Source organism: Cucurbita moschata, unplaced genomic scaffold (assembly GCF_002738365.1).
Source record: "Cucurbita moschata cultivar Rifu unplaced genomic scaffold, Cmos_1.0 Cmo_Scf00028, whole genome shotgun sequence".
Lineage (NCBI taxonomy): Eukaryota > Viridiplantae > Streptophyta > Magnoliopsida > Cucurbitales > Cucurbitaceae > Cucurbita > Cucurbita moschata.
In genome coordinates this window covers 1,303,608-1,320,919 of record NW_019268544.1, presented here as the reverse complement: position 1 = coordinate 1,320,919, position 17,312 = coordinate 1,303,608, and the positions used below count along the sequence as shown (strand labels likewise).

Genomic DNA, 17,312 nt, shown 5'->3' with positions numbered 1-17,312 from the left:
AAAAAAAAAAAAAAAAAAAAAAAAAAAAAAAAATTACAGAGAGAAAACTAGCCTAATGGAATCCCATAACTCCGAGACTACGTGTTTCCTCTTTGGAGACCTTATGGTTTCTTTCATTCTGCAACTTTCACACTGACTTTCAACCACAAAATTCTAGTCTTTTCCTAAGGGAGTTCCAAAAAATAGCTGTATAACTTCCTCATTAACTCTATTAAGGAAGCACCAATTCGAACAAAACACTGTCCATTTTTTTCCCCAAATAGGTCAATAGACGAACAAGAGGAGTTTAAAGTAATTTTCTTAGTTCAATGTACATGACACACCAATTGGGAAAAAAGTACCGAACCAACCGTCTCCTTTAAAGCACATGTTGTATTAATTTTTTCCCTTGTACGAGAACCATAAAAAAAAAAAAAAAACTTCACTTTCCTCAGGGCCTTGACTTTCTATATGGCCNTCATTTTATGCTAGAGTTAAGGATCTCATTGTAAAACAACCATCATTTCAGAGAAATCATGATTATAAAGGTTTATTTTATAGGGCCTTGACTTTCTATATGGCCTTGGTCATCTAAGCATCAATGAGGGCTCAATAATCATTCAAAGCAAGATATTAAGATCTCACGGTGAAGGAACTGTCGTTTTGGAGGGATCACCTTTAGAGTCTTCTCTTAATGAGACTGATTGGCTCCAACATGGAATGTGAAGTTGCCTTTTATGGGAACTTACAGGGAAGAAAAATTAGAACTTCATTTTCCTCTCGACCTTGGCTCTCTAGATGGCCTTGGTCTTTTCAACATCAATGGGGACTCGAAAATCATTTTATGCTAGAGTTAAGGATCTCATTGTAAAACAACCATCATTTCAGAGAAATCATGATTATAAAGGTTTATTTTATCTTGTGTACACTTTTGAGATATTTTGATCTGACTCCAACATGGAATGTACAGTTGCCCATTCAAGAGCTTCCTCATCGGTTAAGTTCCATCTAACAAGCATGAGACAATTTTGAAAGATTCAAACCAACAATGACAGACCACACTCTCCTTTGTAGTTGTTATGTTATAGAGTCTTGAGAGGGAGAACCTGAGAGCTCTATCACCAACCCATAAATCCTCCTAAAATTGAATTCTATCACATTTGCTCAAATAGTTTTGTACCATTTATCAGCTATACAACCGGCTTTAAGTATGGACTTCCAAGTTCCTTTTGATTGCCTTTAGGTTTTTGAGACTGGAATCCAACCCCCCTCCTTGGGCAAATAATGACTTGCAATAACTTTTTTCCAAAGACAATGCCCCTCCTTCAAATATCTCCAACCTTATTTAGCTAATAAACTTAGTGTTTTGCTCCCCAACTCAAGGCCACCTTTAGAAATGGGAAAGGAGGTGGCCTTCCATTTCACCAAATACTACCACTATTTTTAGAGGCACCTTTCCAAAAGCAGTTGCGAATGATCATCTCTTAACTTTTTTAAAATCTTCAATGTATTAAAAGATTATAAGGAAATAAATGGGGATACTAAACAAGATTACATTAGCTAGGGTACGTCTTCCTCCTCTTGAATGCAAGAAGTTGCCCCAACCCATATGCCTTGAGTTAATCTTCTCCTCCATTGGTGCCCAAAACATTTCGGTTGTAGGATCCCCCCCCCCCCCCCCCCCCAAGAAGAAAAAAAGAATCATAGTTGCTAACCTTCGTTTGAAATTCGGTTTCAATTATATTTTTGAAATGTTTGAAAAAATCTCACTTCTGATTTTTGTCATTAAATAGACCCTAGATAGACGTGTGTGGTCATCAATAAAAGTAATGATCCATTTTTACCACTATATGTTGTGATCTTTAAATATTGAGTATTAATTTTGCATATAATTTCTGCAGAAAATATGTTTTTCTATTTTATTAAATGCATCCATCTTCTTTCCTTTTTTGCTGCCTTAGAGCACAACTTGCTTTGAAGATACTGTTGAAAACTTAACAACCATGACAAGATGAAGAGAGCTTATAGCCACGAGGACCCCTTTTCCCCTGCCTCTTTAAGGATCACATGATTGGCAAATGAGATAAAATTATGTGACTCCTCATGTTTCAACTTCATTGATGTAGAGGAACATTTTTAGAAATAAAGGATGCCTAACATAAAAAACCTTAGTGTGAACTCAAACTTGTCTTCTAATACATCTGGAGAATTGAGGCCTGTGATTTATTGTGTTACAAATGATTTCCTTTACTTCACCAACCTCTACATCATAAGCAGGAATCTAACAAAAGAAGTAGAAATAGGCTTGGGTTTAATTTTTTAAGTTATGTCGAGTCATGGTGATTTGGGTTTCGATCTGTTATAGATGGGGTTATACTCTCGTGTGATATCTCCTAACACTACAGAACATGTCTTTGTGATTTACAGGCTACTGTTGCTGCTTCAAATAATGCAGATCGAATTGATACTATTTTTGAAGGTTTAGAAAATATAGACGGCTGGTCTGATGCATTTAATGGAAATGGGAATGGTTATATCACTGACCATCAAATGATACATAGTTCAACGTTTCCAATTGACAGAGCAATTGTTAGTTCAGACCCAATGTCATTCTTGGAGCTGACTGATCTTGACATTCCGTTGAGTCCAAATTACCAGGACCCAATGTCATTCTTGGAGCTGAATGATCTTAATTCTACATACAATCGCGATAGCATTAATGAGCCGTGTTTCCCATTTAGTTCTTTTGGAGCTGCCTATGATCCTGGATACCCTGATGCGCACATCTCTGGTTCCAGCCAGTTGGCTGGGCTGCAGGTACATAATCATTCTGGATTCCACAAATGGGTGAAATTTTCTGAACTTTTAAATAACACACTTCACTGTTTAATTTACCACTTCTTTTTACTTAAATTGAACATATGAATGTTTCAGGAAAACGTTCCTCCCAACTCAAATGAGGGATGTAATGGCTTTGAAGCTTCCTGGCCAAAATTTGATTGGAACTCCCATTAAGGTAGTCCATATTAAAGCCTTTGAAGAGGACGTCTGGTTTTATCATTTCAATGCCATATTTGCACTGATGCAGCTACAATCTGATCTGAAAAGGAATCTGTAAGCATCCTACAGTATAAAATTCCTTGTGCATGTTTATGGGTAAATAAGAACCTTCTAGTAACTCAAGATTATCTATTTTGAAGTACTTTACTGCCAGGGGTTTCCGTGACTGATTGTGAATAATTATTTTTGTGTTGAGATGAGTAGGATAGGCTCTCTCACACATCTATGCTGCCTCCTTTATCAAATGAATGTCTAGACTGAGAATAATAGCGATTGTGGTAGCAGATTTTCTAATTAGGAAATGGATGACCACTGCTACTGCTCTACAGGTTTGTGAATGCTGTTTGATTTTATTGGACAAACAGAAGTATTCAGTCTTTTACCATAAGGAAGATTGGCCATTTGGGACTTTTTATGATATTATTTTGATTTTCGTGTTGAATTGGTTTTTTTCTTTTAAATAGTTCTTGATTTGCTCTTTCATTTGATCCATAAATGCATGAATCTCCAGCTCTTACCACAACTATCAAAACTCAGCTCAAGTTTGAATGGATGATTATTCTATCATCTCATTTAGTTTTGGAAGCAAAAACCACAAGGGAAGGGACCGTTTGAAGATTTCTCGAACCTTGGGCGTTCCAACATAAGATTTTTCTTATATCCAAGCGGGGTTGAAACCCAGCCTCGTCGGTTCTAATTTGTTGTCCTCAAAGTTCCGACTTCCATTCATTAGATAGAGAAGATTGCCAAAGTTTCGTGTTTTCCTCACTCTTTCACAAGATGGCCTATCCTTCGCACCCATAACAGAAGTCTAGTAGTTTTTCGTACTATATCGAGGTCCAAACTTCGACTGCCACAGATCCTACTTTAGTCAAGCTTGTTGATATGTATTTGAATTCTTTCTCAAAGCTCCAGGGACCTCCATTGACTATTTTATTCCACTCCTTGTTCTGCAAGTGCATATGAAAGTATTTCTCCATTTGTGAAAACTTCCCCATAAATGGTGTTGCTTGTTAAGATTTTGCAGGGCACCATGTTTTTCTAATTGTTCTTCTCAAAGTTCTTCACCCACAGCTCCTTCATTTTCTTCTTCAATTACTTCATACTTTGATCGTATAATGATTTATAATTCTATAATTTTATTAGTTTTTAAAATCTGGTATTATTTTAAGTGCAAATTACAGTTTCTTCTTCTTCTTTAACACCAACATATATTATAAACTGTAAATTATTAATAAATTTTCTTTAAAGAATTAAAGTTGATTTTTTCTAAAAACAATTCTAAAAAAATAACAAAAGGAATGGTTGTTGAAAGAGAATCCAATCTAACTTAATCCTTATAGTTTTGGTAGGATTATCCTACCAAAATATTTAGATGGGTTCTAATAAATAAAATTTTTAAATTTTTTTAAAAATATTAACAATAATCTATATATATTTAATATAATTTTATTTAGTTTCATAATTATTCTTATTATTTATTCCTTAATAATCTTAAAAATAAAATTTAAATATTTGAAATGTATTTTACTTATTCACATTATATTTTTATTAAAAGAAACTAACTTAATCCAATATTTTATAATTGAGTTGGTTCCTATTTAACAATAATTATTAACTTAAAAAAATTACCACTTGCATAATTGAAATGAGATTTGAGATTGCGATGCATCAACTAATCTATTACGTCATCTTTTCTCCTGTGAAATTTTTTTTTGGGTGAAATAAATTTTAAAAATTATTTTCTGAAATATACACAGACCATTGCATTTATGAATATAATTTTTTAAAATGGTTAGAATTTTTTTGAAGTGTTATTATAAAGCCATAATGAACTCAAGAATAATATTAGAAAGGAATATGGTTAATAATAGTGATGCCTTTCTCTAATAAATAGCCTTTATAAATGTAGATTCCAAAATTCTTTCACCTCCCACCCACTTCATTAATTTCTTATTTAATTATTCACTTCAAATACACAAAATCAATCCACTCCATTATTTTTATTCCATATCATAAAATAAATTAAATTATTATTCTAAATATAACTCAACAATCCAAATAAATTTCTATTATAAAAAAATAGTTAAAATATTTCAAATGGAAATTTTTTAAAATGAAATCCTTTCTTTATCCATTATCATTCCATCACCGATAAATACATAATTCGAACAGGATAATAATAAGAAAAATTGATTACTAAGATGTTGAGACAGTGTTGGAAGATAATACCAAGAACTTAAAAGCTGAATTTGAATATGGAAAGACATCAATGATGGAGAATGAAACATGTGCGGCTCAAATAATTGAAATGATACAAATTAAGAGAAGAGCGGAAGGGACATTGCGTAGCAGTGAGAGTTCCTTCAACTTTCCCTTTTTCTTTTCTCTTTTCTTTATCATTTTCCATTAAAAAAAGCTGTTTTTATTTTCTTGGGAATCCAAGAAGATGGAGAGACCTCAACGCGATTCCAATCCAAATCAATTTCCTTTTATCTTTACCCAATTGTGTTCTTATTCTCACAGATGGGTTTTGTTTTCTTTTTCATTTTATTAATTCCTCTCTCTGTAATCCGCCATTAAACTAACATACCGAACTAAGCTCCAAACCTCGCGATTCCCCAAACTTTCATGAGCGTTAACGGAAAGAAAAAACAACTCAAAAGCGCCCAACCCATTTCATCTTACCCTCTTTTTTCACTCATTTCTCCTTCACTAATCGATTCTCTACAAACCCTTTTATTATTCTTCTCTCCCTCTTTCTCTCTCGCTCGATTTCTTCTTCTCTCTGTAATTCCCATCTGGGTTTCGCCGCCGATCCGCCTTCCATGGAGGATTCTTCCCGGAAAAAATCCGGCTCAGTTTGGGAGCCTCGTTCTCGTCGGAGATCTTGGTGTTGTTCGTTTGCGGTGCCGCCGTCCAGTCCCGATAACTTCGTGATTTCTCGGTCTAAAACCCCTCGAAATAAGTCGGAGAGTGTAGCGAAACCTAATATCTCTGTGCCCAATTCGCCTCAGAGTTCCAAATCTGGGTTGGGGTTGGTCGGTCGGATTGACCCTCGAAGGATCTTGTCTCCGGGGAGGGTTTCGCCGATTGATTCCGACCAGAATGTTGAGGGTTTGGCTCAAGAAATGGGCACTGAGAACTCTGCAGTTATCGATTCGATCATCCAACCGCGAGTTGAAAGCTTTCGAGCCCCAAAGGAGAAATATCGCGATCCTCCAGCTAGCTTGTCCCGCACTGGTTCGATTGCTGGATATGATAAGAAGGATGTGTTTGATGTGAGGTTGAATTTGAGGGGAAAAAACGGCGGCTGCTTGGTTTTGGAGTTGAATTCAGAGGCATTGTGTGCTAATTCAGAGGTTTTTTCTGAGCTGATTGTGAAACACAAGAAGGATTTAGCATCAAATGGCAGCCCTTCGCGTTCTAAATTGTGTAGAATTGAAGTTCCTGAGGTGGATAACTTGGGGGTGTTTAGGGACACCATTGAGCTTATGTTTGAGGATGATATTTCAAAATGGCTCGTGAAGGTCGGCGTCTACAGGGCTATCGACATACTTGAGGTTAGTGCCTTTGTACTCTCCATTATTAGTGTGTTCTTTGTCCTTTTGGTTTATGATTTGATATCAAATTTGTTCATCCATGTGTGCTTGGTTAAGAATAAGCTTGCGGGGGGCTGGGACTTTGGGGCCAATAGTGATCTTATAGCGTGAAGTCATCTTAAGAACTGTACATCTGAAAGAATTTGGACTCACTCGTGATCTTAGAGGTCAAATTTTGTAACAATCTAAGCTCACCGCTAGCAGATATTGAGGTTTCCACACCCTCATAAAGAATGTTTCGTCGATGTGGGACCTCACAATCCACCCCTCCCCCCTTGGGATCAGTGTTGTCGTTGGCACTCATTCCCCTTTCCAATCGATGTGGGATCTCACAATCCACCCCCTTCGGGGCTTAACTTCATTGCTGGCACACCACCTAGTGTCCAATCTCCTTCGGGGCTTAGCTTCATTGCTGGCATACCACCCAGTGTCCAATCCCCTTTGGGGCTCAGCTTCATTACTGGCACACTGCCCAGTGTCCACTCCCCTTCAGGGTTCAGCTTCATCGTTGTCACATCGGCCGGTATCCACCCACTTTGGGGCTCAATGTCCTCGTTGGTACACCGCCCGGTGTTTTGACTCTAAAACCATTTATTAACCCAAGCTCACCACGAGCGGATATTGTTCTCTTTAGGCTTTCCTTCCATGCTTCCCCTCAAGGTTTTAAAATGCGTCTATTAGAGAGAGGTTTCCACACTCTTTTAAAGAATGCTTCGTTCCCCTCTCTAATCAACGTGGGATCTCACAAATTGTCTCGAATCCACCTACTACGGTCATTTAGAGAAATATCCTTCAAAACAACCATCAAATGTTATAGGGCTGGACTATGGTTTTCTGTTGAACATTGAAATGAAAAAAACCCAATCGATCTGCTCAATGGTTCCAATGTCCTTTTTCTTCAGATATCTGCTTCTTCAAACTGTTATAAGAATGTCTCTAGGGTTATTGATGGGAATGTATCTAGGGCTAAACTGGAACAGCAGATGATGGCACCTTAGGCCGATTTGACTAGATCGAAAACCCAAAACATTCTTGATATCGTGAAGTGACCCTCGCACTTAAAAGCACGGTAATACTTGTTCAACTTAGTGAAATACCTTCCCGCACCTAATTGACCTAATCCAATCATTGTACAGCTGACTGATGGCTTATAGAGGGCATTTAGCTAACCATTAAGCCTTGTAGTTGTATAAGTTTCATGTTTCTTTAAAGAAGAGAAATAAACTTCATTAATGAATGGAATAATGGAATAGTTACAAGAAAGCTTTCCAACTCGAAATTCAAAAAGAAAGAGTATAATCTGAGAAAGGGTGGTTAGGTTTCATGTAATACATTATAGCTATTCAATACCCCTTGAAACTCTTTCAAGAGACTACGCCCTATGTGAACCTTGGCGTGGTACGAGGTTTCTTGTATATAGGACGGTTCGAGTTGTGTAGGAGAACTTCGCTTGTGTTAAACTAAAGCTCACCCCCACCACATACACACCACATGTAGTATATGCTGCTTCAGTTTTTACAAACTAGATCTTACGTTGACGATCGGGACGAGTTATTTCCGATCCAATAGGACACATTTAATGAAATATAGATATATTTTAAATAAAATACCGAATACATGAGCATACAATGTAGAAGAGGGGGAGTCGAGTTACAAAAAATGAGCTCCAATCAAGTAGGATAAGATTTATCGATAGTTACAAAATAGTCTTGACATCGAACCCGAAAGAGAAACATAGAATTTAACAATGGACCACACATGACTAAAAGATCTCTCCCACCCCCTAAAGATTTTATTATTTTCTCTCACTCCACAAACTCGACAAAATAGTACGAACCCGAGTTTGCCACAAAAACAACCCTTTCCCACGAAAAGGTGAAAAAAGATGCTCAATGAACAACTCGCTACTACCTCGAGGTCTGACGAAGCTAAAGCTGAACTCCTAGGAGAAACAACTCTAAACAACACGAGAAAAGTCACAATTCTAGAGGATATGATCAAGGTCCTCTTGTTGTTGTAACAGCTCAAGACCACCGCTAGTAGATATTGTCTGCTTTGGCCCATTACATATCACTGTTAGCCTCACAGTTTTAAAACGCGTCTACTATTGAGAGTTCTCCACATCCTTATAAGGAATGTTTCGTTCCCCTCTCCAACCAATGTGGGATCTCACAATCCATCTCCACTGGGGGCAAGCATCCTTTCTGCTGGCACACTGCCTGGTGTCTAGCTCTGATACCATTTGTAACAACCCAAGTCCACCGCTAGTAAATATTGTCTGCTTTGTCCCGTTACATATCGATGTCAGTCTCATTATTTTAAAACGCATTTACTAAGGAGAGGTTTTCACACCCTTATAAGAAATGCTCCGTTCCCCTCTCCAACCAATATGGGATCTCAGACCTGTATGTATCAAAGTAACGAAACAATTTCTTTTCCAACGAGTCTGGTCTCTATCTTGGACAGGCTTACGAAACAGCATCTCGTCCAACATTCAACCCCAAGGCTAAAAGTTCTCTAGAAAACATATTTGGAATAATATAGTACCAAAATCTCCAGAACTGATGCTAATTGCTTCTAAACTTTGCAAATAACCTGTAACCACCGAAGAAAATGCCCAGTAAAGGTAATGGTGTTAATCCTCCCCCTTGTCAAGCAACAAAATTTACTTTTTTTCAAGATTTAAGGATAACAGGAAGGAATTTGACAAAACTGAAGGAACAATCAACTGAGGGAAAAAAGTTGCAAGTAAAGACACTTGATTCTGAGGATCGCATTACGAGAATCACCAATTCTCGAACTAAGAGAGATGAATGCTGCCCAGTTAAAATATAAGATCCCACGTCGATTTGAGAGAGGAACGAGTGCCAGCAAGCATGCTGTGGCCCGAAGGGGGTGGATTGTCAGATCCGACGTCGGGTGGAGAGGGGAATGAAACATTTTTTATAAGGGTATGGAAACCTCTCCTTAGCAGACGCATTTTAAAAACTTTGAGAAGAAACTCGAAAGAGAGCCTAAAAAGAACAAACTCGAAAGAGAGCCTAAAAAGAACAATATCTGCTAGCGGTAGGCTTGGGCCAAAGGATGCCACAATCATAGTTGAGAGGGAAATGCCATGGCCATTACATCAAGAGAGCTGAATTCTTAAGCGATCCTTCCTCACTAATCTTCGAAACAATGTCGGGTGTTATTAAATGAGACCAATATTGATTGTTTTTTTTCATATAGACCTTTCTACTGTCACTATTTTTCTTAAACAAAGTAACAGTAAACCGTTGAACGCTGTAGCTCAACTGTCTAACAATGGTTGACGTTCACAAGTTTTGAACACAGGTATGTTTTTCTAAACATAGATGTATGACATGTGTCCAAAAGCATATGATGCATTTTTCAATATCGTTTAAATGTTCGTAACAAGCAGCTAGTGCATGTCTAGCAACTGCTGCAATGTCTGATTGTCCAATGTGGTTGGATGTCACAATCGCACTCTTACAGGACGTTTGTAAGTGATTGTACGACACTCACTCTCACCACTGGGTGAGTCATCCAACTCGAAATCATGTCACCTTTGGCCGAACGGTGTATACCCAAGCCTCTAGCCCGGCTTAAGAATAAGGTTTTAGAAAATGGGGGCAGAGAGAGATCTTAAAAAGAGAGTTTGAAAGCAAGATTGAGAGAAATGAAGAAAGTAATATTATAGACTATAAGCGAAAAAGGCAACACAATGGCTTAGATAGCATATAACTCCGGGCATGAATAATTGACAACTAGTCGCATCTTCCTATAGTGCATTCTGAGGCATTTTAAAGTCTATCACCAGGCATAGACAACATCATACACTTAGAAAATACAATATGGAAACTATACATCATGAAAGCGGTAAAGGAAGCAATAAAGTGATACAACACAAGTGTTTTGGCATACAACGGGTATGCGGCCATGAGCAACACACCATGGACAAGCATGACCGTGACACTGGACACGTACACATGACCATAATTAATGTGTCAATACTTGCTGTAGCACCCTTTATGTCATTTGATTACCTATGTGCATGCCACCAATATTGCATTCGAACGTATGATTTGATAATATCATTAGTATTTATGAAATTCAGCCAATCTCCTGGGGAAGGCACTAACAAGGAATATCTCTTATCACTTAGGTATCTGCAGGTATCATGTTCACAAAGTGTGTTGCTTCATGTTTAAACTACTTAGAGGCCGTGCCTTGGACAGAAGAGGAAGAAGAGAAACTGAGGAATCTGTTCTTAAAAGTCAAGTTCGACGATGCAACGAGTAGAGATGTCATGGCCAGACTACGCTCGCTCGACTCAGTAACTTCACAGCAATGTGTAGCCAGACAGCTTGTTTGGTCTATTTCCACGTGTACGAATTCCGTTGCAAGGAACGAACTGAAGTGTTTAGTCAAGGCCCTTCTGTGCAAAAGCTCAGTCTATGAGAAACATCATCTAGACCTCAGTAAAGAAGACCTTTATGCAGTTTTCCATACTTGTCTAGCTTCTTTAGTCAGCCTCTTGAAGGGATCCTCGGACAGCGTCTCCCCTGAAAGATGCTTAAAGAATATAACCCCGAAGCCATTAATCGAACAAATCGCACTGGAGGTCGATAACATCAACTGGCTGCTTGAAATCTTACTAGATTGGCAAATGGCTGAAGAATTCGTCAACATATGGGCAGATCAGAAAGAACTGATTAGGATGCACGAGAACACTTCACCGATGGTTCGGTACGAGCTTAGTCGAGTTTCAGCTTACTTATTCATTGCAATGGGGACGAGAAAACTGAATTGTCGTTCAGAATCACGGTCGAGCCTGCTACAGGCATGGTTTGGTCCAATGCTACTAGACTTCAGCTGGTTACAGCGCTGCAAAAAGGGACTGGATATGAAACTACTGGAGGAAGCCATGGGTCAGGTATTGCTTACTCTACCTATGAAGCAACAACATTTGCTATTCATGGACTGGTGTCGGTTCTTCTCGAAGCGCGGTACCGAGTGTCCTAATCTTAGCAAGTCGTTCCAAATATGGTGGCGTCGTTCGTTCCTTAGAGGGTCGGAGACCTACTCCATTGAATCTAGGTAAGCTGTCCCTGCACCTCAAGTGAAGCAGTTGTGTGTACACTTGAAAGTTAACAATAGGATGCTTTTAGAGCAACAGACAAGTTCATAATTTATTAGAGATTGTATTTGTGAAAAATTATGTTCTTAAGAGAAGGGCTAATGAGATTGTTTATGTAAATTTTCATAATAGAGTTGGATCTGTCCCAGCTGAATGGTTCTCAAAACATAAACTCTGTTACTCCAAACAACAACAGATCAACCAACCTCTTTAAAAACAACAAAAACTCGTGAGGAACACTTTTTAAATGTAATAATTCAAGTCTACCGCTAGCAAATATTGTCTGTTTTGGCCTCTTATGTATTACTATTAGCCTCACAGATTTAAAACGTTCTGTTGTCCGTTTTGACCCGCTATGAGAAATGTTTCGTTCCACGTGTCTATTGTCGGTTTTGACCTGTTATGAAGAATGTCTCGGTCCTCCAACTGACATGGAATCTCACACTCTACCGGTAGTTCTATGCTATCTTAAATCTCCCTACTCCCACTTTCTAAAACTTTATTCTCGAAACGGACTAGAGACTTTATTCTCGAAACAAGCTAGAGACGCACTCGGTATCGAAAATAAATGTAGCACAATCGCAAAGTCGGCCTAATTTGAAAGACAAAAAACAAGTTTTCGGAAATATTTCCAATCCCCATTGGATAGGAGAGACAGCAACCTTAACCTTAATCTTAACCTTATCGGATCACTGTTAATACATTTGACCTTTTCTCTAATTACAAAAATCTTTGCCAATAAATGCGCAACACCATCACTAGACGCCACAAATATATATATAAATTTACCTTTTTTTAAGACACTGGAAATTCTACAAACCCTTTGTTTTGCTTTGTTTTTTTTTTGTTTTTGTTTTTTTTAAATTTATTAATTAATTTAATAATAATAATAATAATAATAATAATAATAATAATAATGGAAAGATGGAAAAGGGAATTTGGAGGTGGCGGCCGTGTGTTCGACCCCTTGTGGTCTCAATTTATCAATTTTCGGCCCCAAACCTAATCCACCCTTTTTCTTTCTCATTCTTTTTTGGTGGGACCCACTCCATGTAGAAATATTTTATCTAATAAACTATATACTTTTTATTATTTAAATTAGAGATATTTGCGTGATCGGGTGAGATAGCTTTCTTCGTCTTTTCTCTACTTTTTTATTTTAGTCTTCATTTTATTTTTATCGGGATTAGGTGGAAATTTATTCACCGAAATCAAATTTATTGCAGGATTTTTTTCCATTATTCGAAAGAATTTTTAATGGACAATTTTCATTTTTCAATATTATTTATATTAAAAAATGCTAAAAAAAAAAATTAATATAATATAATTTTTAACATAATTTTTAAAAATTTAAATTTCAAATAGTACATTATAGCTTTTCGCCCTCAAGTCGTGAACATCTCTTATTTTAAATATCTCTAATTTAAATCTCTTATTTTACGGAAATAAATATATGGTATATCGTTAAGTGATTAATATCTTTTAGAAAATATATTATATTTTATATATTAAAAATGATTAAAAAAATTTTAAAAATAAAATCCATAGACAAGATCATTTTCTATGACTCCCATACAACATTCCTTCCTTTTATCGTTCAATCCAGTGGGTCCCACATGCTTTGAGTTTTTAATCAATAAAATCATTATATAATAAAATCCTTCCTAATTTTTTTTTTAAACAACACTATGATTGTATATTAATTTGTGTTTTTGCATTATACATAAAAAAAATTTTAGAATTTTTTTTTAAAACTATATTTAAATTATAAAATTATAAAATTAAAAAAAAAACAACAAAGAAAATAATTTCTAAAAGAGTTTTTTTTTTACAAATTTTTCTAAAAGTCAAAATCATTTTCGAAAAAATAAAACACATACAATATTAACCCCCAAGAATTGTTGTAAAAACATTTTGGTCTTATTGTCGTTATTATTATTTTTTTTTTGTTTCCTCTGGTTCAAGGTAAACCCTGTAAAGCTCGATTAAAATATATCTTTACTAGCTAATTTTTTTCGACGGCTTATAGATGATAATAAAAGTTTTAAAATGATAAATGGAATTAAAATTTAATGTTATACATAAGCATGTATGTAAATGAAATGGCCCATCATTGACTAGGTTTCTATTTCAAGTCTCTTAACTCAACCCAAACAAGACTTTCAAAGTTTTATTTAATTCATTTATTTACCTTTGAAATAATAATATATTTCGAATTAAAAAAAAAATTAAAAGAGAGAAGAAAAAAAAAAAAAGAAATGCCACGTGTAAGACTAGGTCTAGGAATAGGGTCAGACCGAGTCCCCAATCAGGTCTCCTCTGTAATTTTGACTCGTTCAAACGCGGCTGCTTCCACAACCCAACAAATTTTTTATTATTATATTAATTTCCACCACACCCTTTTTTTTTTTCTTTTTTTAATATTTATTTTATTATTCTTATTTTAAAAAATAAAGTGGGACTCATTTCCGCATGATATTTTCTTTTTTTAATTCTTAATTTTTTAAAAAATATTTTATTATAGAAAAAAACAACTTGCTTTGTTTTTAAGCATATTTTTAGCAGCTGTGTTTAAAATTTAATTAAATTATATTTTTAGTTAAATAGAATAAATAAAAGCTTAATTTGTACTATTGGCCTTTTAAATAATCATTTTGAAGATCAATCACGAATAACCAAGTAGATTGGATTTTTATTTGACCCAAACAATTTAATATAAATTATTTTAAATCAAATTTAATTATTAAACTTTTTTAAAAAGATTGTTAAATGATTTCACTGTAATTTCCATGAGCTAATTATGTGGAATTGGACACTAATTAATTTTATTTAATTTGCATGATATTTTGCTTCAATTTTAAGCTCAAATTCACCCCACATTAACGCATTTGATTATGGAAAATTTTATTCTTGTTTTTTATTTTCTATAAAAAAAAAAAAGAAAAAAATAGATTAATATAAATATTATAATCCGTTCTCGTGATTTAGGATAGTTGACATTTAATTCCATTGCAGAATAATATAATGAATAAACCGAAACCACAGTGATCCTGTGGATAAGATGACTCAATTATCGTAACTCTGTAGTTAAGATATTTTATTTAGAGTAATTCTATGTTTAGTGACGTTTTAGAAATTTGAACGAGGACAAAATATGGTCTGCGAAACTTAAAAAGTAAGGAATAGGTAACGTGACCATGTCGTAGATGATGCATGAAAATGTCGGAATTATTAGGTGCCAGTTTTTATTGTGGAATGGATGAAGCGGGAGGGTCATGGGAATTGAAGGACACATGGATATGGATGTAAAAGTATGGTGTCCAAATTTGGTACATGAGTTTTGGTGGTCCACCTTAACAATTATTAAGATGCTAAAAAGATAGGTGGGGTAGTGTTCATGAAAATGACTTTGAGCTACTATTCATTTCGTAATTTAGATGTTTATCTATCTATATGTACCGGTGGGTGGATTGTAAGGTCCTACGTCGGTTGGAGAGGGAAACAGAACATTTTTTATAAGGGTATGAAAACCTCTCCCTAAAAGACGCGTTTTAAAATCGTGAGGTTGATGGTGGTACATAACAAGCCAAAACGGACAATATCTGCTAGCGGTAGGCTTGGGTTATGACAAATGCATATATCTCCCTGTACAATGATATGATATTGTCCACGATATAGACCTTCGTAACTTTGTTTTTTGTTCCACCCAAAAGGAGTCTACCAATAAAGACAGCTTTCTTCACTTATCTACCCACGATCTCTTCTATTTTTTACCCATAGTGAGATTTTGTTTGTAATAGCTCAAATCTGCCATAGCGGATATTTTTTGTTTTGGCCCATTACATATTGCTGTCAGCCTCACAAACACGTCTGTTAAGGTCATACCCTAATAAGGAATGTTTTGTTTGCTTCTCCAAACCGATCTGAGATCTCATGTTGTTTCATATTAGAATTTGAAATCTGCTTCTAAAAATGAATCACTCACCTATTTTTTTATATAAATTTTAAGATTACCCAATACAGAAAAATGTATACCTTATTAGATTCTTTGAAGCATTTTTTAATTGTTATATTATCATAATCAATCTTATTCAGATTCAAGCGTGTTCTTAGTTCATTTATGTATTCCTCATTCACTCAAACATCACCCGAACCAATAAAATGAAATTAAAAAAAAAAAAAAAAACAACATAAATGACCCAAAATCCCTATTTTTAAAATAGCCACACAAAAGAATCTAAAGATTTTAAATTTAAATTTTAATTTAATTAGGAAGGGATTCCAAATATTTATTGACGTGGGGTTTCCGTACAATGACGACGTAATTTAGCCCTCGCGTCAATTTCCGGTTGGCTCCCAATAAATATTTTAAAAATTATTATTATAATAAAGAAAATGAAAAAGACTTTGGGACAGAGTCTCTTCTCCCAAGTCCAACGCTGTTTCTTCAAGTCAACCCTGTTAGGGTTTGTTCCATTCTCCTCATTCCATTTTTTTTAAATATTCCATAAATGTTAAAAATCTGATAGAATATAGGAAAAAAAAAAAAAAAAATCAACCTAGCGGTGAAAGAATGATATCCAAATATGTCGACGAATATAGGTATTTTTTTAAATAAATAATAAAGCTCGTAAATATTTTATATATAAAAAATTAAAAATTTAAGAATTTATTAGATACAATATTGAAAATTAAGAGACCTAGACACTATTTTAAATATTTATCGACGTATGAAATACTTTTTAAAATTTTATGAGTGAATAATTTTGTGTAAAGTTTTTAGCAATTTTATGTCCAATTTTGTTAATTGACTTATTCTACTAAGTCAACCAAAAATAATATCAAACCTTGGGTGTTACTCCAAAGAAAGAGTACAAGAAAAAAAAAAAACTTTAACTATATATTATATTAACAAATATTAATACGAGTAAAAGATGGGATATGCACGTAGAATCGATCTTATCTTAGATAAAAATTTAAATAAAATAATTTTTTAAACCGGTTTCAATTTTGTTTTTTCATTTAGTTCTTATATTTTGGCTAAATCTCACAAAATTCACTCGTTTTCTTTTTAAGGTTCACTCTAAACGTATCAAATTACCAATTTGAACATTGAGTTTACTAAAATATAACCATTAAATTAAATATTCAATTTAAAAATAAGTCAAAATTTTAATAATTTCTAATCCAATTCAAGGGTTAAAAAAAAAAATTAATGTTTTTTCTTTTGCTTTTAAGACGCTATTATATATATATAATTAAACTAAAATTATAAAAGTAATAACAATGGGTTTTATTTATTGAAACGTACGATAAAAGTTAGTTTACTTTCATTAAGAAAAGAAAAAAAAAAAAAGGAAAAAAAGGCGTTGGCACGTGTGAAAGAAAGAGAAAAAAGCAGAGAGGAGAAGGAAGGGGAGGAAGAAGATGAAGAAGAAGGTTCTGAGGCAAGTGGTGTACACAGAAATCAATTCTAACAAAGCTTCGTCTTTTACTCATCACAACAAACAAATGAACTTTCCCACACGCGC

The 17,312-nt window shown here is 34.9% G+C and overlaps 2 protein-coding genes across 2 annotated transcripts in view; both read left to right on the top strand.

Annotated features, from left to right (window-relative positions):
• Positions 1-3,478, top strand: part of LOC111463256 (NAC domain-containing protein 82-like) — a 7,094-nt gene extending 3,616 nt beyond the window's left edge. The window contains exons 5-6 of the mRNA XM_023107121.1: positions 2,407-2,796; positions 2,914-3,478. Of these exons, the coding sequence (XP_022962889.1) occupies positions 2,407-2,796; positions 2,914-2,994 (471 nt within the window). The 3' untranslated portion in view covers positions 2,995-3,478. The remainder of the gene's footprint in view (positions 1-2,406; positions 2,797-2,913) is intronic.
• Positions 3,479-5,397: 1,919 nt separating this feature from the next.
• On the top strand, positions 5,398-11,910 carry LOC111463255 (BTB/POZ domain-containing protein At2g13690-like). The gene is made up of 2 exons (XM_023107120.1): positions 5,398-6,602; positions 10,807-11,910. The coding sequence occupies exons 1-2, from the start codon at positions 5,868-5,870 to the stop codon at positions 11,743-11,745; spliced, it is 1,674 nt and encodes a 557-aa protein (XP_022962888.1). The 5' UTR covers positions 5,398-5,867; the 3' UTR covers positions 11,746-11,910.
• Positions 11,911-17,312: the final 5,402 nt, after the last annotated feature.

Bases quoted from the DNA above. Each gene is read 5' to 3' on its own strand.
- LOC111463255 (XM_023107120.1), top strand. From the start codon at position 5,868: ATGGAGGATTCTTCCCGGAAAAAATCCGGCTCAGTTTGGGAGCCTCGT. The intron at 6,603-10,806 runs GTTAGTGCCTTT...CTTATCACTTAG, and splicing joins GGGCTATCGACATACTTGAG to GTATCTGCAGGTATCATGTT.